General features: G+C 42.2%; 1 protein-coding gene across 2 annotated transcripts in view; it reads right to left on the bottom strand.

Annotated features, from left to right (window-relative positions):
• Positions 1-20942, bottom strand: part of hcfc1b (host cell factor C1b) — a 33610-nt gene that overhangs the window by 685 nt on the left and 11983 nt on the right. The window contains exons 7-33 of one of the 2 annotated variants that reach the window (XM_080764732.1): positions 20729-20908; positions 19486-19791; positions 18025-18170; positions 17701-17820; positions 16971-17192; positions 16471-16557; positions 15242-15407; positions 14913-15037; positions 14641-14761; positions 14447-14523; positions 12627-12765; positions 11903-12000; positions 10652-10741; positions 10344-10439; positions 9808-9903; positions 8458-8553; positions 7924-7990; positions 6662-6798; positions 5113-5301; positions 3786-3981; positions 3151-3282; positions 2104-2306; positions 1828-1935; positions 1535-1720; positions 1047-1344; positions 652-709; positions 1-354 (exon numbers count right to left, since the gene is read on the bottom strand). The exon at positions 1-354 is cut by the window's left edge and continues 685 nt beyond it. In XM_080764732.1, coding sequence (XP_080620858.1) covers positions 315-354; positions 652-709; positions 1047-1344; positions 1535-1720; positions 1828-1935; positions 2104-2306; positions 3151-3282; positions 3786-3981; positions 5113-5301; positions 6662-6798; positions 7924-7990; positions 8458-8553; positions 9808-9903; positions 10344-10439; positions 10652-10741; positions 11903-12000; positions 12627-12765; positions 14447-14523; positions 14641-14761; positions 14913-15037; positions 15242-15407; positions 16471-16557; positions 16971-17192; positions 17701-17820; positions 18025-18170; positions 19486-19791; positions 20729-20908 — 3779 coding nt within the window. In that variant the 3' untranslated portion in view covers positions 1-314. Of the gene's footprint in view, positions 355-651; positions 710-1046; positions 1345-1534; positions 1721-1827; positions 1936-2103; positions 2307-3150; positions 3283-3785; positions 3982-5112; positions 5302-6661; positions 6799-7923; positions 7991-8457; positions 8554-9807; positions 9904-10343; positions 10440-10651; positions 10742-11902; positions 12001-12626; positions 12769-14446; positions 14524-14640; positions 14762-14912; positions 15038-15241; positions 15408-16470; positions 16558-16970; positions 17193-17700; positions 17821-18024; positions 18171-19485; positions 19792-20728; positions 20909-20942 lie in introns of both variants that reach the window. The other variant, XM_080764731.1, reaches the window with a different exon arrangement.

Raw genomic sequence — 20942 nt, 5'->3', positions numbered from 1 at the left:
CACACACACACACACACACACACACACACACACGTAGCAACCGGTTGTATTTTGTCATAAACATCTGAACCGTGGAAAAACTTCAAAACTGTCAATTTAACAAGGTGTCCATGGGGAGGGTTGGTTAATGAGCAGGCCACAGATAGATTCATTCATTTCCCAGTCAAGTCCTGGAGGTAATGGAGTTGATTCCTGCCATTAGATTTCTTTCAAATAAAGGGGATGGGGGTTGGTTGTGGGTTCCACACTGTGTGTGTGAGTGAGCATCCTGATGCGTGTGATTATTCGTGTTGAATTCAGACCTCAGAGCTCCCCTACGGATCAGGTCTGCCCTTCTTTGGCGCAGTAGCTTTCCTGTAAGTGAAAATAAATATTGTTGTATGAATAAAAAAATATTGCTCTGTTCTATGAATGTGGGCAATGAGTGGCTAAAATGTGTCCAATTGCAACTCATGTGCATTTAACTAAGAGTAGAGCATTTAAGTGGTTATTAGAAACGAAAATAGAAATATAAAACGATACTGTGTTAACTAAGTGTATTACACTGTATAAGTTTTACCATATGTATAATGAATACGGACTGCTGTATGATGCAGTGCTGTTCTATTATGAAGTATTACTATGCAGTATGTTTTAGTACAGTTTTCTTACATAGTATCTGGAGACACTCCTGGTCGTTTCATTGCAGGCTTGACATCTTTACCCGTTTCTATCAAACACACAGGCAGACAGAGAGTAAGACATATAGAGTAAAAATACAGCAGCTATTTAGCAGCAAGTCTAGTATTTAGTTAGTAGTACAGTAGTAGTAGTAGTTAGCAGTACTGTAGGAGTATATTTGGTACAGAAGTAGTTGGTTTTAAAGTACTAGTTCATTAGATAAGGAACATCAATCTGTGGATACTCAACTACCATTTTCAGCACACTACAACAACAACAACCTCCATTTTCTCTCATCACTGCCTATGTGTACTAGTGAGTGTACCAGAAATAGTAGTACTTGGCTAGTTGTAGAAGTACTAGTAGGAGTAGTAGTTGTACTGTACCTTGAAGCCACCTGACTTGTGTGGCAGGTCCATAACCCTTCTCATTGCGTGCTGCGATCCTGAAAATGATGGCAGGTTTGGTTGTGTAATCGATGTGAGCGCTGGTCAGACTAGCGGTCTGGACCAGGCAGGATGGGGTCTGACCACAGAACACTCTCATGAAGGCCAACTGGGCCGGGCCACTACCCGGTGGCTTGTCCGAGTGAGGCGACTGAATGGCCAAGTAAACAGAGTACTCTGTGATTCTCCCTGAGGTCACCGACGGAGGCTCCCAAGTTAGATGGGCTCCTTCTGGGGTCTACAGGAGAGAATACAAATCATATTAACATTATTATTATAGTAAATATCATATTAACATTATTATTATAGTTGCAATAGTAATAGAAATGGATGTAGCAATGGTGTTAAGACACTCATTACAGTGACTTATACTCTAAGTAAGAGTACTTACTTACAGTATATACTATATCGGGTTATATTTTTCTTACCTTGCTAATTTTGACAGCGCAAGGAGCTCCAGGGAAACCCGGCAGGCAGGTCTTGAAGGCCGCCACGTCCGAGTAGGTTCCACGCCCACAGATGTTAATACCGGCAACACGGAACTTATAGGCTGTACCGGGCTGTAACTCCACCTTCCTCATCTGACTGTAGTCTGGTACCGTCCCAGAATCATCCTGGAATAGATACAATATGAATCCATTATCTATAGAATTGATCTATCAGTTCAGTAAGAACATAACTTTATTTTTTATTTAAATAAAATAGAAGATTAGATTCTTACCTCTGGGACATCGTCATCGTAAGGAACGTAGTAGTGTGTCACTACATGGTTGGTCACCTTGACAATGCCTACATCATACCACTGGTTCTCTTTTTTCACAGGTGGCTTCTGCACGCGCGCACACACACACACACACACACACACACACACACACACACACACAGTCGAAGGAAGAATCCATTACTAGCACACACACACACAATTGAAGGAAGAATCCATTACTAGCACTATTGTGATTATTTGTATTCTCACAATCATCATCATTTGTATTCTCACCCCAGTGGTAGTTGGGATGCCATTAGTGACCTCCACTATTGGCGTGGCTGATTGGCTCTTGGCTGGGCTGGGCGTGGCCAGGGTCTGGGCGGTGCCAAAGGTGCTGGCCAATCGGGCAACCGCACTCGTTACGGCGGATGACAACTCATGGCTGTTGGCGTCACCCGATGGGTCGTTAAGACTGTCTGCTGGAGCAAGGCCCTCTGTGAAACATAGTGGAAGGGTAGACAGCTGCTTTATTTGGAATATTTTCTGTATTATTAAAAAATAAAAACACATCAGCGATTCAATGTTTGAGCCTCATTGAAACCAGGAAACAGGAAATCACGTGGTCGCAAAAACACAGTTCCCGTCCACTCCCACATTTTCTAAAACGCCACCATGTCCCTTCCGGTATCGTCCTACTTCCTTCCGGTATCGTCCTACTTCCTTCCGGTATCGTCATACTTCCTTGTCCACCAGCATTGTATAAGAAATGTCCGCATGGACCGTTTTACAAATTCTGATTCATAAAAAATAAAAAAACGGACATCGAACGGCTATCGGATTATCAATGGTGGGAGAGTAGTGGAGATAAATATTCTCTGAGTACTTAAAAGGTAAGGAAATACAAAAAAGAAAAATCTTGTAGGTGGTAAATTTAGGTATTTAATCTGGCAGTGAATGATTTCATTGGAGATACATATATTTTTACTGTGCGTTCTATGGGTGAAACGCCTCTAGAGCTGCATAGACACTTACTATTATTTATTTACTTCTATGCTGCCAGTAGGCTACAACCTCTACTAATGCTGCCAGTAGGCTACAACCTCTACTAATGCTGCCAGTAGGCTACAACCTCTACTAATGCTGCCAGTAGGCTACAACCTCTACTAATGCTGCCAGTAGGCTACAACCTCTACTAATGCTGCCAGTAGGCTACAACCTCTACTAATGCTGCCAGTAGGCTACAACCTCTACTACTGTTCATGGTGCTACTACATCTACTATGGCTCATGGTAATCCTAACACTAGTTGTATTAATAACAACAAGATTCCAATAGTTACCAGTAGGCATGCTGGCAGCGGCTGGCTGGCTGGCCTGCAGCTGACTGGCCTGCAGCTGCTGTTGCTGTTGTACCAGCGCTGCCAGCTCCTGCTGGGTCAGAACTATAGGAATGGTTGTGGTCTGGTCTCCATCTGCACAGAACAATAAATAACACACCAGTCAACCAGTCAGTAGATAAACCTACGGTACTTGCACACAATTAAGTGTCCGTTTACAAAAATGTCTATTAAAATGCATGCATCAAAAGGTGTGTTAGTGAAAGGTGGTATACTGTATAATATAACCCATAGAAGACATTTATGTGCCTCGGGTCTAAATGGGATAATATACACAAATAAGTTGTATTTTCACTACATAAAATATTAATTACATCCAGCAGTATGGAGGATAGACAGATATAAGGTATTCATATTTAAATGTGTGGAGGATAGACAGATATAAGGTATTCATATTTAAATGTGTGGAGGATAGACAGATATCAAAGGTATTCATATTTAAATGTGTGGAGGATAGACAGATATCAAAGGTATTCATATTTAAATGTGTGGAGGATAGACAGATATAAAAGGTATTCATATTTACATGTGTGGAGGATAAGACATATTTACATGTGTGGAGGATAAGACATATTTACATGTGTGGAGGATAGACAGGGTGTTGCTAGCGACAGCATGCTGCGCAGCCTCCTGCGTCGTCGTGGAAACGGCCAGCTCCTCGGGCGTCAGACCCCTGGTGACCATCAGGGTCATCGCCCCGGCAACCTGCTGCTCCGCCTCGGCGCCGTCTGATGACATCAGCTGCTGTGGCAAACCACTGTCTGTGGTCTCCATCTGAGCAATGAGAACAACTCATTAGGCATGTCACGGTAATTACGGAATACAAGCCTGATCACAATTATTTTTGAGATAATCACAATTATTTTGCACAATCATAATACTCTTTTCCATTTTGAGAAATGTTCTACGTTGTAAGCTTGTTGATAAGCTATTTCTGCAATTAAGTATATAGAATTATTCTACAACAGGTCGTTAAGAGGAAGCAATCTGATTGGTTGAAACAGCCTTCTAGCCGGTGGTTTAACCAGCACTGTTCACCACCTAATCAAAAGAAAGAATTCAGCTGCTCTGTTCTCCCAGAGCGCTAGCAAACTCGGTGGCTAGGCTAGCTAGTTTCTTTAGACATTTGTGGTCGTAGTGACTACATCTGTCATTGAAAATATATATTTTCGTGGCAATAATCACGTTAAACAACACCCTCTCGTGTAATATTGCTTAATTAAATGTCAGTAATTTCTTCTATACCGGTACTTAAAAGTTATCTGACCTGTGAAATGTTTGATTACAAAGCCTAAAAGGCAAACAGAAATTAAATATTGATGATCAATGTTCCAATGTTTAATACCAAAATGTAATAGTTAATGTTATATCTTATTATCGTGCAAAAACTACAACTACTAAATTACACCAAGTAGAGTGAAGAACCCGGCCTACTATAGGCGGCAGCGTGCTGTGTACATGCTGCACACACACTGCCATGTCTCCTTCGGGACTACAGTTATATGAACGCACTGGGATGTCACATAAGAAGCCATGGTCACCCCTACTACACACCCTTTTGGCCAATCGGCCATATTTGACTCTTACAAATCTTTCCACACAGTGTCATGGAAATCAGTTCATAACTTTGAAATGATGCTGCTAACAAACACCCCCAAAGTCCCCAGGCAGATATAATAATATCATGACTAGAGGGAGTGTGAGTGCGTGTTAGGTCTGTGTACCTGTTGTGTGTGGGGGGGCTTGTTAGGTCTGTGTACCTGTTGTGTGTGTGGGGCTCTGTGTACCTGTTGTGTGTGTGGGGCTTGTGTACCTGTTGTGTGTGTGTGTGTGTGTGTGTGTGTGTGGGGCTTGTGTACCTGTTGTGTGTGTGTGTGCGTGTGTGTGTGTGTGGGGCTTGTGTACCTGTTGTGTGTGTGGGGGCGGGGCTTGTGTATCCATTGGCTCCGCGTGCACCTGCAGCATGGAAGCTGAGGATGATGTCACAGCTTCTGATTGGTCGTCCGTCTGCATTGGTTCCTCCTTAATTACCGTAATTATGGTAACATTTTGGGAAGACTCCGTCTTGTCCTCGCTGACCATGGACGACAGCTTCTACAGGTTTAAGGAAACAGGTTGCCTGGTGATTAATGCCCCTATACATGGTTGCACATTGTGCCATGGACCGATGTCAGATTTTACAAGCTCACATACTCACGCGCATGTCAACGCATTGTGAGCAGGCATATTTGCTATTTTTGGTGCCCGACACTTGCAACCGGCAACCTGAATATAAATCAGACTTAAAGGGGAAATGTGTAATTTCCGATCTAGAGGGAGCTTGTATTCATGTGTTCAACTAAAAACAACATACTGTTGTACGACATGAATTATACCAATATCATGACTTTTAAAGGTGTAAATAATAATAATAATGGATTGCATTTTTATAGCGCTTTCTACAGGTCCATCCCAACGAATTAGAATAATCTGAAAAAGTTCATTATTTGCCATAATGTAATAAAAATAAATGAACTTTCATATATTTTAGATTCATTACACAAAACTGAACTAATTCAAGCCTTTTATTGTTTTAATATTGATGATTATGGCGTACAGCTCATGAAAAATAAATAAATCTGTGAATATTTTACGAGACTACTAAAAAAATTATTTCTTTAAACGAGAAATGTCGACCATCTGAAAAGTATATTAATGTATGTAGTTACTACTTGGTCTGGGCTACTTTTGAACAAATTATTTCATCAATGGGGCGTGGCATGGAGGTGATCAGCCTGTGGCACTGTTGGAAGCCCAGGCTTTGATGACAGCCGTAAATTAATTTGTATTGTTCAGTCTTATGTCTCACATCTTCCTCTTGACAATACAACCTAGATTCTCTGTGGGGTTTAGGTCAGGCCAGTTGGCTGGTCAGTTAAGAACAGTAATACCATGGTCAGTACACCAGTTACTAGTAGTTTTGGCACTGTGGGCAGGTGCCAAATCGAGCTGGAAAGGAAAAATTAGCATCTCCATGAAGCCTGTCAACATACTGAAGCACAATGCACTCTAAAAAGTTAAAAGATGGTTGTGTTGAAACTATTGTTACATTTTCACTATAGTGATAACATAACATGGCCTAAATCATCACTGTGTTTTGTCATGTCCAGAGTCTCAACACAACCATCTATTATATTTTACAGCGCCCACATTCACACACACACACCAATGGTAGGGTGCAAAGTAGGGTTCAGTGTCCAAGGGCATTTCGACATAATGGACAGGAAGAGCCGGGATTCGAAAAACGCCGAACCACGGATCATTATGTTACAATGACAACAACAATTCTACATTCTCTCTAAATGTGTAGACTTCTTGTAAATTAAGTAATGCAGAACAATAATTCAGCTCTCGAGAGCATGAAATGAAAACCACTGCGTAGATAAAAGCTGGCCATTCGGCACTGTATACTTGCCGGTACTGAGGGTCCGGGGGTGGGTGTGGACTGCGTAACCGTGGTAACAGCCCTAGGCTGACTGACTGTAGTGGTGGTGGTTGAGGTGGGCTCTGCAGAGGTGTCTCCTTGTTGTGAGTCATCACCGCCCTGCAGGGCTGGAGGACACATTACAGCAGACGTTAGCAAAACCTTTTTGGGATGTCTCCCTGGGAGACAAACTAGTGAAAATGGAAGATCTACAAACTGAGCTTGTAGATCGGCTAATTTCACTTCAGCTTAAAAGTTACATTTGTGGAATAATTGTTTTAATTTCATCTGTTTTCAAGTGGTTTGGATTTCTTGTCAATGAATACAAAAACATGCATACGTGTATACATTTGCTCACAACTGACAAAAGTTGGTCTGTGACCCGGCCACAATTGGGTCCTGACCCATTGTTTGGGAAACAAATATTGTCACACATGGCTGTCACACATTTTTGTTTTTGTCTTAGGCTGCATTTATTCAGAAATAAATGTATAGAATTTCCTTCTTTATTTGTTTTTGCGACACGAAAACTGTCTGTCATTCATCCGTGTTGCCATGGTAACTGTATATGGTAGCAGTAGTATGAAATGTTGCCATAGTAACCGTATGGTAGTAGCCGTAGTATTAAGTGTTGCTATGGTAACAGGATGTGGTAGTCCTAATATAGACGGGTCACAGCCACCTACTTCTCAGAGGGAGATGATGCTGCTTATTGCTATGGATATCATAACAAACCCATCCTCATGCAATACAAGCACAAGCATTACGATTATATGCCATACAAATTTTGAAAACAAAACTGCACAGGGTGCGCCGCATTGAAACGACTCTAACAATTACGATCAACTGGAATAATTGCGATCAGGCAATTATGTATTATAATAATTGTGACAATCCTTCTACAATGTACAGATTACTTCTGCTGTTGTTGAATGAATGAATGCACATTTTCATTCTGTAACGTGTACATGTCTTTCTACAGTATGGTGGTTGTTGTAGTAGTAATCTCTCAAGAACAGATTATGTGCTGCGCTACTGAATCTGTCAGCAGGGCCATTCAGAACGTGTACACATTGTTGATAGTGGGGAATGAAAACACAGGCACACCACAGGAAGTGGATGGCTGAGAGAGGGCCAACATCCTGTTATACACATTCTATTGAGGCCTGCAAATTCAAAGAAACAAAAAGGCAGAGGGTCCCGTTTTTCCCCTTTTTTGCCGATGGGTTCCCAGATTGTAGTAGTAGTATTACCCGTTGCTGTGGTGGCGGTATTGGTGGTTCCAGTCTCATGGGTCTCACATGGTGGGTTAGAACACACCTAGAAAACACACACATGCAGTCAGACTTGTATTACTGATGAAACAAACGGCGGATGGAGGCTCCTTGTACAGGCCTTAACAAAAGATTAATAACAATAGGGATGCATAATATTGAGATTCAAGGGGGGGAGGGGTCAATAGGATCCACTGCCTGTTTTCCACCGGCACCCGCCCCTCTAGACCAGAAACCACACAGGCTGGGCAAGGCTATGGGCTGTGCCAGAGTGACTTCAGAGCAGAGGTTCACACTCACCCTCCCATTAGACAATTATAATATATAATAAGGATAGCAATCAATATCAGTTTAACCACTTTAACCCTATATACATCTGTGAAACATTTTAACAAATATCTTGTATGGGGGGGGGTCCCTGGCACAAAATATCTTCAGATGGGGGTCTGCGGCCAAATACATTAATTTTGGGGTTCCTCACAGTTTGAGAAGCACTGTTGTAAATAACCTCACCTGGGGCTGGAGGGCTTGGCCCATTCCAGATGAGGATGTGGTAGAAGTATTGGTGGTTCCAGTCTCATGGGTCTCACATGGTGGGTTAGAACACACCTAGAAAACACACACATGCAGTTACACTGGTGTACTGATTAACATCAAACTGAGGATAGAGGCTCATTGTACAGGCCTCAACAAAGACTAATATAATAATAGGGATGAATAATATTGAGATTCTTTCTTCTTCAACACACTGCGTATTTGGGCGTAGCTGCATTGGGGACTCCTTATATGGTTATGGTGTGTCAGAATGACGTCAGAGGTCCGCCCACCCGCCTTCCCTCCCACTAGCCATTTCTTTGAGCAGTGCTAACCGTGCGGATTAGTGTGTTTGGGTCCCCCCCAAACTGTGGTCAAATGAGAGCAAATGGCTCTCATTATCAACGGTCCAGGGTGCGATCGATTGCAGTGAAGATCAATATTCTGAGACTACTTAGAAGTTAAGCAAATACCTAAAAAGGTCTGGGAGTGGCTAAACACAGCCAGAAATGAATCTGGGCGTGATTTGGGAGCCCACGGCATGGCTTGGCAAGCCATGGCCCGATGCACCGCTAAGACTGCAAACCGCGCCCCAACAGTCTTCATTGGCCGTCTGTTTCCAGAATGTATAATAATAATAATAATAATAATAATAATGTGCATCCGTTAAAACGGCTTTATAAATAAGAGTTCATACTTCATAGATGGATGGATAGATGACCGTCTTGTGACGCTATTTATTATATTTCTTTACGCACAGCTGCAATGTTGGTGAGTTTAACATTGTTTAATGCAATCAGACAGGACCTTTCTGTTTGGATGAATGGGCTGTCAAGGCCAGAAAGTAGCTTTTTGCCACTCAGTGGGCGTTCCTGCATAACCTCCAGGTACGATGATGTCATGTGCATACCCTCTATTGATGTTTCAAGATATGTTTGAGTGGAATGAGGACATTTTTGCAGGTGCAGGATCAGTTAACCCTCTCCCTCTCTCTTGCCCTAAAAAATAACGAGCTATTTATAAAGCAGTTTAAGTAACAGATGCACGCTATTATACATTCTGGAACCCACAGCCAATGGAGATGGTCGAGGTGTGGTTTGCACTCTAGCGACGCGTTGGGGGCTTGGCTTGCCAAGCATTGCCGTGAGCTCCCAAATCACGCGTCAATAAGTTAATATAGGATAGCATCAACACCCCCCCATGATATCTTGTATGAGGTTCCCTGGCACAAAATATCTTCAGATGGGGCTCTGCGGCCAAATACAATGATTTTGGGGATCTTAACATGAAAATGTGTGAGGAGCACTGTTCTAAATAAAATAATCTCACCTGGGGCTGGAGGGCTTGGCCCATTCCAGATGAGGATGTGGTAGAAGTATTGGTGGTTCCAGTCTCATGGGTCTCACATGGTGGGTTAGAACACACCTAGAAAACACACACATGCAGTTACACTGGTGTACTGATTAAACAAACGGAGGATAGAGGCTCATTGTACAGGCCTCAACAAAGACTAATATAATAGGGATGTATAGTATTGAGATTAATCCTTAATAATAATAATACATTTTATTTATATCACACCTTAAATTCTTCTCAAAGTTCTACAGGATTTAAAAACATGTCAGAAATACAGCATAGGCAACCAAACAATTACATGGGACCCAACTAACTAGGCTAAAAGGTCAAATTAAAACTAGGTAAAAACAGGGCAAAAAAACAAAAAGGCCTGACAACATTTAAGAAAATGCTTTGTTAAAAAAAAGCTGCTTTGTTTAGTCCATTTTAAAAGCATCAGTGGACTGTGGCGCTCTCAGGTATACAGGGAGGGCTTTCCACAAACGTGGGGTTGTATAGCAGAATCTCACCTGGGGCTGGAGGACTTGTCCCATTCCAGATGAGGCTGTGGTGGCGGTGTTGGTGGTTCCAGTCTCGTGGGTCTCACACGGTGGATTAGAACACACCTGCAACACACAGGCAGTTAAGACACGCTGGCTTCTATGGAATCCACATGACTGAAATCAGTCGTGGCGACTGAGAACTTTAATCCATGTACAGATCGGAAATTGGTACACGGTTGAAAGCCAACATCATGAACAACTGTTCTGATTAAGATGAAGGCTCAGTGGACATGCCTTAAGGCTTAATGTGTGATTAACGCGCTGAAGAATCTCACCTGGAGGACTTGTCCCATTCCAGATGAGGCTGTGGTGGCGGTGTTGGTGGTTCCAGTCTCGTGGGTCTCACATGGTGGGTTAGAACACACCTGCGACACACAGGCAGTTAGACAGCTACTAGAGACTGTTTAGATACTAGTTACAGTGATTGTTCCACCTAGAATAGGCATGCTGTGACTGGGGGTTCAAATTGTTAAGTAAAACAATCCGAGTACTTCTTCCAATTCACATGTGGACAGAGACAAATGGAATTGGAGCACTTTGGCCCATACATGTAGGTGGCACCATTAAAGTTTAAGCTATTTGAAATGCAGATCTGAAATCGGTACACGGTTGAAAGCTAACATCATGAACAACTTGGCCAATGCTGCTGTTCTGATTAAGATGAAGGCTCAGTGGACATGCCTTCAAGTGTGATTAACACACTAAAGCAGGGGTTTTCAACTGGTTTTGACCCAGGGACCACCATTCTGACTAGGAGCAGCCTGGGGACCACCACTATTGTGTCGGGTGGGTTCATCGTAGATCTACGATGGACCCACCCGACACAATAGTGGTGGGGCATTCATGCACCATGGGTTAAGATTGTTTTTGTTTTGTTCTTACTTGTTACTCACTAATCACACTATCACAGTCTACATTCATGAGCTGGACAAAAAAGACTATGTTTCAAAGTATTTTATTATCAAAAGTTTTACAAAAGTGTTTTTACTTGTACTAAGCAGGACTCAAAATAAGTCTCAAAATAATAATCCATTTCAGTTAATCACCCAAACACTGAAGACACATTTGACACCCGCTTGGTGCATTTGACAGTCACAGTAGGTTTGTTTCTCATGCAGCAGCAGCATTTTTTTACACACACACACACACACACACACACACACACACACACACACACACACTTGTAGCTCGGCAACGATAGACTGAGAAGTTGCACATTGAATATGTCACGTATTATGTGAGACTATTCAATCGATCTGCGGCAGATATTATAACTCTATGGCAGGGAGATTTGACTTTCCCAAACATATTATTATGAATTGGATGAATAACTTATGGCAACGTCTTACCGTGCTTGCCTTGGGCAGCAAGCACGGTAAGCACAACATGCGTTGGGTGGAAGAGCAGGATGGTTGTTCCGCTGCAGCAGCTGACGGCTCCGTCAGCCGGATGTTTACATCGTGAGTTTATTTTTATTTGACTTTTTGAAATGTTAGGTTGAAAACCCCTGCACTAAAGAATCTCACCTGGAGGACTTGTCCCATTCCAGAGGAGGCTGTGGTGGCGGTGTTGGTGGTTCCAGTCTCGTGGGTCTCACATGGTGGGTTAGAACACACCGTAGTGGCTGGGCAGAGAACAGACAAACGGGTCAAACCAGTTTTATAAAATACTTCATTTAGGAAGTATCTAGGTATAGGATATCAGTGGTGGGAAGTAATTAAGTACTTTACTCAAGTATTTTTTAAATTTCTAAAATTAGGCTACTTTTACTTCATTTTTCTTTTATTTTTAATTTCTAAAATTAGGCTACTTTTACTTCAGCCATTTGAAAATAGCGGATCTACAAGCTGACAATGCGTTGCGATGTTGCGCGTTGTGAGCTTGTAGATCTGTTATTTTCAAAAGTTTGTATACATTTGAAAACTTGAAATGGGACATTCTGCATAATTAATACTTTTACTTTTGTTACTTCCAAGTAAATGTCTATGGCTTTTTACTTAACAGAATATTTCTATATTGCAGTATTGATACTATTCAATAAAGAACATTTTTATTTTTCCTCCACTGTAGAATATGTAGGGTGGCCAGTCGTTATTATTGATTGTGATAATTGTGGGACGTCCTGTAGTTGCAATTTTTTTGTATTATGGTTACTCCAAGAAAGTAACCCTACCCATTTGGTTACATTTGTACACTGTCCGAGTTAAATGAACAGTGTACAGATTTGTTTGTTTTTAGTCCATATGTTACCCATTGTTTCACCGTCTGTAGCTGTAGTAGTAGTCGTGGTCCCAGGCTGTTCGGATGTGGGAGAGGCCATTATGGCCACAGGAAGGTCCTGAACCATAGGCTGGGTCTCAACTCCACTGGGAGTGGTGATCAGTGTCACCTGCTGGAGAACGATGGCATCACATTTGTTTTGGCATTCCACTTAATAACAACATAACAATCTACCAATAGTAAGGAACACAAGGATCAGATCCTACCTAGACCAGCGGCATTCCAAAGCAATGAATAGTAGGGAATACATGCATCATTTGATCAGAGACATATGGTGCGTGCATATCAGTTCATTATTTTGCTGTCCTAGCTCTTATGTCCTCATCGAGTAGAATAGGGTCTATCATTTTGTCACTTGTGTCAAGTCTCTTAAGGCCACTTTTATGCTTTTGTGCAAGCATTTAAGTGTCAAACGATGCATTGCATGGCAAAAGTGAAAACGACAAGAACATCCGTCGATGGAAAAATCTAGAAAAATGAAAGGAATCTTTCAATTGGCTGGGAAGACAATGTAAGCTCTGCTATCGCAGAAATGTTTCATTTCATTGCGACGCATTTTCTGGCAACGTTGTCGGGGAGGTGCAGACAGTATGAATGAATGCTAAAAGCTCAAAACTATATTCCTTCTAGAAGATGGCAACTAGGATTAGGAAGCATCACCAAGTTGGTAGGAGATATTAAACACCTAACGAGCATACTTTCCAAGCTGAACAGCATGATGTGTGATTACCCCACCCCTTCAGCTGGCAATATTAAGCCCCTTAATGGAAGGAGCGTGTCAGCTGTGTTCATGTCACCAGAAATAGATGTCGCTTAACATGACCCTTCAGAGCAATTCACGTCCAACTTCTCTAAACAACATTTATTGGTTTCCTCTCTCCTTGCCTCGTTTCTTATGTAGAAAATGAGGATTTAATTTAACCGATTACATGCCACCACCTGGTGGCTAAACTCAGACCAGTTGCCAGAAAATTGGAATAGACGGGCCGTTACTATATGCTCTCTTTCAGCCTAGTTGAACGGGAAGTAATTGTGTGGTACACGGAGCTTCAGTCCAGAGCGTCATCTCAAGATGCAAACAATGGTTTTCTACTCGCGAGGTCGGAATAAAGTTTTATTGCTGTAAACATAGTTTAGCTTTATCTCAATCTGAGCCCCTAACGATGCTTTATATCGCGTGCGTGTGCGTGTACGAGGACGATTTTGGATATTCGATGATGTCACACCATGGGTACCACAGTGGCCACGTATGCTACGTATGATTTTCACCCAGACAATTATATTTTTGTAATTTTCATAATGTTGCTGATGTCTGACGTGGGTGGGTCTTTCAGTAGCCTCATGATGCTCAGTGACATCATAGAAGGTAGCTTTGTTTTCCTGCCCACATCCCTGTTTTTGTCTACAGGCAGGTGTTCGGGTGAATTTTACCTGTGTTTAGTGAAAGTGTGATAGATTAAAAACCCCATAAACCCATAATGGACTTATTTTATTATTTTCTTCACTGGACCATTCTCACATGTCTTAGGAATGGGTGGACCAAAGGAGAAGTTCCCAACTTAATTTCTCTCTTTTTTTTTAAGGAATATTTTAAAATAATATGCACATTTTTCACCGGTTTAAATCCCGCCCATATGAAATTTATGTTTTGTGAAAAGTCATGATGAAATATAAAAGATACCCGAGATTTCGCGGGTACAAGCAATAAGTGACAGATCCAGAATGGAGACAAAACACAAGGAGTAGGAGACAGAGGAGTAGAGGAGTGGTGGTGACTTGAGTGTATGTACCTGTGTGGGTGCTGCGGTAACATAACTAGCCGTCATAGCAGTGGTTGCTAGAGTACTGGAGACTGTTCCCATGACACCTATAGACAAAAATGCATTATTACAATATTTGCAGTGTATTGATAGAATATTCTTCAACATTTGAGAGAAGACAACACAACAGCACACTCCTTGCTGTCAACCTGCCTTCTGCGTACCTGTGTTGCCTTTGACGACCATGACAGTTGGTTTGCTAACAGAAGGTGACAGTCTGACTCCACCCACAGGGACTGTCCTCAGAATGGTACCCGGTTGTCCAGGTTGTCCCTTCAGAACAACCTACAGACAGACAGACATGTTTGATGCATAAATAACCTTCAGAACCACCTAGAGACAGACAGACAGACAGACATGTTTGATGCATAAATACAGCTGTGTGTGTGGTGTGTGTGTGTGTGTGTGTGTGTGTGTGTGTGTGTGTGTGTGTTACCTGTGTGAGTCCCTGCTGGCCGATTGATGTAGACATCCTAGGTACAGTTGTAATGATTTTACCTCCAACTCCTGGTGTGACCATTCTGTTACTGGTCAGAATGGTTATAGGTTTACCGGAGATACCTGGAACGACAGACAGGCAGATCAAGTTTTCTTTCATTATCAAGTAAACGAGTTAATGTTATATTATCATTACTGTAAATTCTTGTGTTTTGCCAATGATTTGGGGGCCCACATGCAATACCCTAGCAGCCCATAGGTTGAGAATCAGTGAATTAGTGTGAGGTAAGTGTGTTGTGTGTGTGTGTGTGTGTGTGTGTATGTTACCGGTAGCTCCTTGCTGCAGGGCAGAGACAGGGATGGTTTTAAGGTAGGTGTGTCCAGGTTTGGAGCCAGCACCGGCTTGTGTGGTAGTGAGTATGGTTGTTGATTTCCCGTCTGCTGATGACACCAACTTCAAAATGGTACCAGCCGGTAACGTACCACCTTTGGTCTGACAGAGAGAGGACCAATTAGGCTGCTGGTCAAAACAGAGACCAGTCTGTCAGCTCAGGTGTCTCTGTGCCCTGGCCTCCACACTATAGTTACAGTATATAGTCATAGAGAGTTCATTTAACAGTTTATTACATGGCTTGGTTGAATGCTTGATTCTGATTGGTCAATCGCTTCATTCAGCGGTGAGTTAACTCATCATAATGACCACTCCGCTGTATAACAGACCTCTGCCTAATCAAACCCTCTGAGCACCAGCTGCGTGGCTGCGCCCCGCTTGATTTACTGCTGTTTCCAACATGACAGCCATGTAAACACACACACACACACACACACACACAAACTAGTGAGTGACACACAACATAATTTACAGCTAAACATTGATCTCAAAAATGTTTTTGAAAACATTTGAGCGAGAAATAGACGAAGCAAGACCCAAAAATGGATTCTATTTGATCAACTCACTTTCTTGTTTTCCGACAGTGCTGCAGCCCTGCAGCTGGCCAGCGCAAACTTATGGAATACTTTTTTTGTTGTGTTTTGGGTCAATGTATTAATTTATGTTCGGTAGCCATGTAATAAGCGGGATCGGATTCATTACCGCGGTTTTAGTTATTAGTGAGGACCTATTATATGAAGATAGGTTGAAATGTGGTCCTTTAATGATTACCGTCATTATGGTAATCTCACAATTAATATCGCGCACACACCATAACTGTAATTTTTATTAGCCCTCTTATTAGTTCCAAAAGAAAAAGAGGGGGGGAAGGGGGGGAAATGTTACATGTTTATACTCTCAAAACATCATAAAAGCACCATTATCAACTAGAATAAGGTCAGTCATTGGTGCAGTCGCAAGGACACAAGGAAGCTGCTAGTGTACAACAGGGGGTGCAAATTTCTGCGTTTGTGACGCCCCTAATGGTCAGAAGTGAATGCATCTTTGCGTTCCTGAACAACATATTTGTGACATGTAGTATGGAATATCAAAACCGTGTTTGAAAAAAACAAGAGGTATTCAGTCGCAACCGACTGTTTGGTGACTGTACAGTGTGTTAGTATACCTGTATGATCTGTGTCTGACCTCCAATTTGACCTGGTTTAGACTGAACCACTGACATCATCTTCCCCAGGTTACCTAGGTTACCAAGCTGAAACACATACTCATTATTATTAACAAACAACATTTACTGGTAAAGTGACAGTGCTTTGTCATTCACTATATCCAGCTCTGTTCACACTAACATTATATGACAATGTTGTAAATAATTAATCAAATTCTGTGTTTGGATGGATTCATACAGGATTTGTCATTTGTAATTTAGTACACAGTAACATCCTCAGTGCTCATTTGTCCATTTCAATCTCTGAAGAGTGTACAGATGTATCCAAATGAACGAGTGAGATAAACAGTAAACACTGAGGATGTCACTGTGTAGAGAAACCACAACAGTAGCATGATAAAAGTACAATAACAATTTTATCATACGATATGTGGTTATAAACTACCGATATAAAGTTCTGTGTTACAAACATGATAATCACTACACACACACATACACACCAGAGTTCCGGCATTGCCCATGGGGCTCTTCACCAGTGTGAAGGTCTTGGTGACTCCGCCCACCATCGTGGTAACAACCTGAGCCTGCTGAGCGACAGTCACCGTGCCGGACTTATGTACGGTGATGATTGGTCGTCCGGGGGTTCCTGGGGTAGAGCCTACCGAGACCCCACCCAGCTGGGCAGCAGCTGTTTTCAATATGTGAGTACCTGGACTATTTACCTTTACAGGAGACAGACAGAGACAGATAAAATTATTAGGATTTTCCAGACATTTTATTTTTATTTTCTACTATTGTTAAAACATTCTGCCTGAACCCGACGTTTCGGGCTGGGACGAAAATGTATGCTAATTAGTTGAGGCGGGGCTCGGGTTCCATGGGGTTTCTTCAGGTTTTCAGCTCACAATGCGTGATCGTGCAGATCAGCTATTTTCAGTGCAGATATTTAGTGTGGCGCAAAAACTGAAAGGTCACTAGTATTGAACCCTCAAACTAGTATAGGGTTTAAATAGTTAAAGGGATATTTCACTTATATATAAAAACATAAATAAAAAAAGTTAAAGAAAACCACGGCCCCTTCATGCATTAGAAGGACAATATCACTAGAACCAAGGATTGGTGTTTTCAATGAATCTATCATGTTTAAAATGGAGTTTGACGTTACAAACAAGTTTGAAAGAGAAATATCCCTTTAACAAGCATGGTGTTAGATACAGGGGTCACACCTACAGTTTTAACCATGGTTGCTCCACTTGGCAGGTTGAGGACCGTTGCCGTGGAAGGTGGCATCTTCTGTGTTGCCGCAGCAGCTGCTGCTAGGGCAGCCATGCCACTCATCTGAGTACTGCCCTGAAAGGAAAGAGACAACTAGAAATTAAAACCAAATGGACTGCAGACAAGTAGGTATTCTGTACAGGTATTTATTTTATTTGGTGTATTATGTGGATCTATCCATGCTGTTCGTATATGTTGTTCGCATGACTCTAGTTTATGACGTTAACATGTCTGTAAGTTATGTTGTTAGAATTGCTGTTAAGTTATGTCACGCTTTACCGTCCCCTGTGTCACCTGACCAGCTACCACCGTACGGACACCAGCGGGAAGTGACGTCACCGTGACAGGCGATTTGGGCACGGCCTGTCTCACTGTGACGACAGAGCCAGCGCTGGTGGTACCAGGAGCTGCCACTTTCAGCACGGCTGTGGAATAACATCATCATTAGGGTTAATGTACCGCATCTGTGCTAGCCCCTCAAATACTGAACTGTTTCCATCTACAATACAGCTGCGGTATAACATCATTGCCATTCCTACAGCTTACGGTGGAATCAGGCATTCGTATGACCAAAAGTCCCACAGAAACAAAGTCTTACAAATGTGTCAAACATAAGCCTACATGCAGCTCTTCTACCAGTCTAGGTTTAAATAGTATAAAATCAACTTGGTGCCACGGTTATATTATGATTCCTACTGACCCTATTCTGGGAATGTCATAATCAGTGTTGGGTGTAACGTCGTTAAAAATAACGGCGATATATAACAAGACTTTTTTTTGGTGAAGGAGTAACCTAACGAGTTGGTTTGCAAATAGAGTAATCTGTTACCTAGTTACCTTTTCCAAAAACAATGCTGTTACTAGTTACATTTAAGACCTATATTTCCCTGTTTTTTCTGTTGCCACAAAAGAAAAATAATCCATCCGACACATTTTGCGCTGTTTCCTGAATGAATGAGCTCTCTGAGCCTCTCTCTCCGTGTCAACGAGAAGTGACAGGCTGCGAGCATGCACCATGTCGCAGCTTGTTACACGTACATCGGTGAACCATTATGCTTTGCAGTCTGTGGTGATTACGTAATGATTCTAATGTACAGGATTCAATAGGTCACCACTTTTGGTGTGACACAGCAATGCAAGCTCCACAACATTGGGTAAGCTGCAGGTTTTCCCCCCCTTTTTCTCTCTCTCTCTCTCGCATGGGTTTTAATGGTCGGTAACGCAAAAAAACACCCGAAACATTATCTGAACTACGGTAGTTACTTTTCTCAGAAAGTAATTTTGTAACGAAACAGGATTATTTTTATAGGCAGAAATCCAGTAAGCTAAAGACTTTACTTTAGAAAGTAACGATGCCCAACACTGGTAGCACAAATAGCCTAAGCTTACAATGTTGTGTAGATATAGTATTTTTGGAAAGAGATTTGGTGTGCAGGGGAAAAGGATGGGATCCAGAACAGACCCCTGAGGGACCCTGGTCAACAAAGAATATACAGTAGTGTTTGGTCTTTATACATTGTAAAATCAAATGCTCTGCTATTGGTACTAATAAATATAGATTAATATAAGAAATAAACCTGTGCTATAGTGTAAATACATATACCATTAAATCTACCAGAAGCTTTAGTATAAATACGATATTAAATCTACTCATCCATTATTATGTTCAAATAATTTGTATATTGTCTCGTCTCGGCTCCTTTGAAGAATCTCAAAATCAACGATTTAACAACAATGTACCTGGTGATCTCGTGGCAACAGCCAATGGGGTTCCTGGTAATGAGGAGGGGACTATTGTGTAGCCCTGCATCGGTACACCACCCTGGTTGGCTGGTGCTACAACGGCGCTCTTGAGTGAGGGGGCGGGGGTGATGGTAGGTGTGGTGGCCGTGGCGGGGCTCTGCGGTGCTCCAGTTATAGCTGGGATGTTGTATTTCTGGAGCTGCAGCAGGTAGGTGTCTGCGGTCTGGGATGGACCCCAGCTCACCTCCAGACTGCTGGTGTTGGCCCTGACCAATTGGACACGCGATGGAGCACAGGGACGCTCTGGAAACGTACGGAAAAGGGACATGATTACATTTTACTTGACGATTCATTGTCATATGTAATTGAGATTAACGATTTCATTGTGTTTTTTGGCAATGAATGTTTGCCTTTTAGGCTTCATGAACAGAAATTGCACAGTGCAGATATAACAAATAACAGACAAACAACTAAACCCCCTTATGGCTATTGACGTAATTAATCAATAAATCCCTTATGGCCGTTGACGTAATCGTTTAATTCCCTGTAATCGGGGGCTTAATGTAGCAAAATGTAACAACTTGTTTGGCTAACGGCCGATGTAATCTACCTAAAACCGGCCGAAATCCGCGCGTGCACGCTCTCGCACGCACAAGCGCGGTCTTTATGTGCATCGCTGCATAAAATGCGACATTTTGGGCTTGATTAGAGCTTAATTTGGCCTTGGTTATTAAAAACAACGACGAAAGCTTAGCATCCCGGACATCTGACTGTGCATCTGAGTGCAAAAAAGCTAGCTGATATTTACGTCTGTTGAACCGGAAGTGATATCGCCAGATTCGCTCTGATTGGTCAAAATTGGCATATTGGTGAAGTTACCTAGCCTGGCAACAGCCCCTGAATCGCTAGCCACATTAAAAAATTATGTTCAGGCGAATAATCTAGTGAAACGAAATGAAAATTCAGAGTGTCAGGCTAGAAGTTACCGCCACCATCAGGACTGGGTATAATACTATCCTATAATACTAGGATTGCCGTGTTAAAATGAGATATAGTGTGTATGTCACGGATTCTACTGGCATTAAAATGACGGGTTAAACATATGAATAGTGCAGGCAGAAGGCACAATCCACTGTTAATTAGGCTGGCCATAAGCCAGTTAACTAGTGAATTCATTAGGGCAACTATTTCTGCTGGTGGTGTTATTGGAGTAGAAGTGTATTTCTGTAGTAGTACTCACCAGTCTCGAGGTACCACAGATCCTTACAGCACACCTGGTTGTTCCAGGCCTTCCTGTAGCCGTCTCTCCCGCTCCAGACGTATAGTCTGGAGTTGATGGCGACACTGCAGTGACCAGCCCTTGCTCTGGGAACATTGTCTTCCCCCATGTCCATCCAAACAGTCTCCCAACACAAGTTATCTGACACACAGAAACAGACATTTAGTTAGAACTT

This window comes from Protomyctophum bolini (genome assembly GCF_963924005.1).
Source record: "Protomyctophum bolini genome assembly, chromosome: 5".
NCBI classification, from domain to species: domain Eukaryota; kingdom Metazoa; phylum Chordata; class Actinopteri; order Myctophiformes; family Myctophidae; genus Protomyctophum; species Protomyctophum bolini.
The sequence above is the reverse complement of the archived record's forward strand: the minus strand, read 5'-3'. Positions and strand labels throughout refer to the sequence as shown.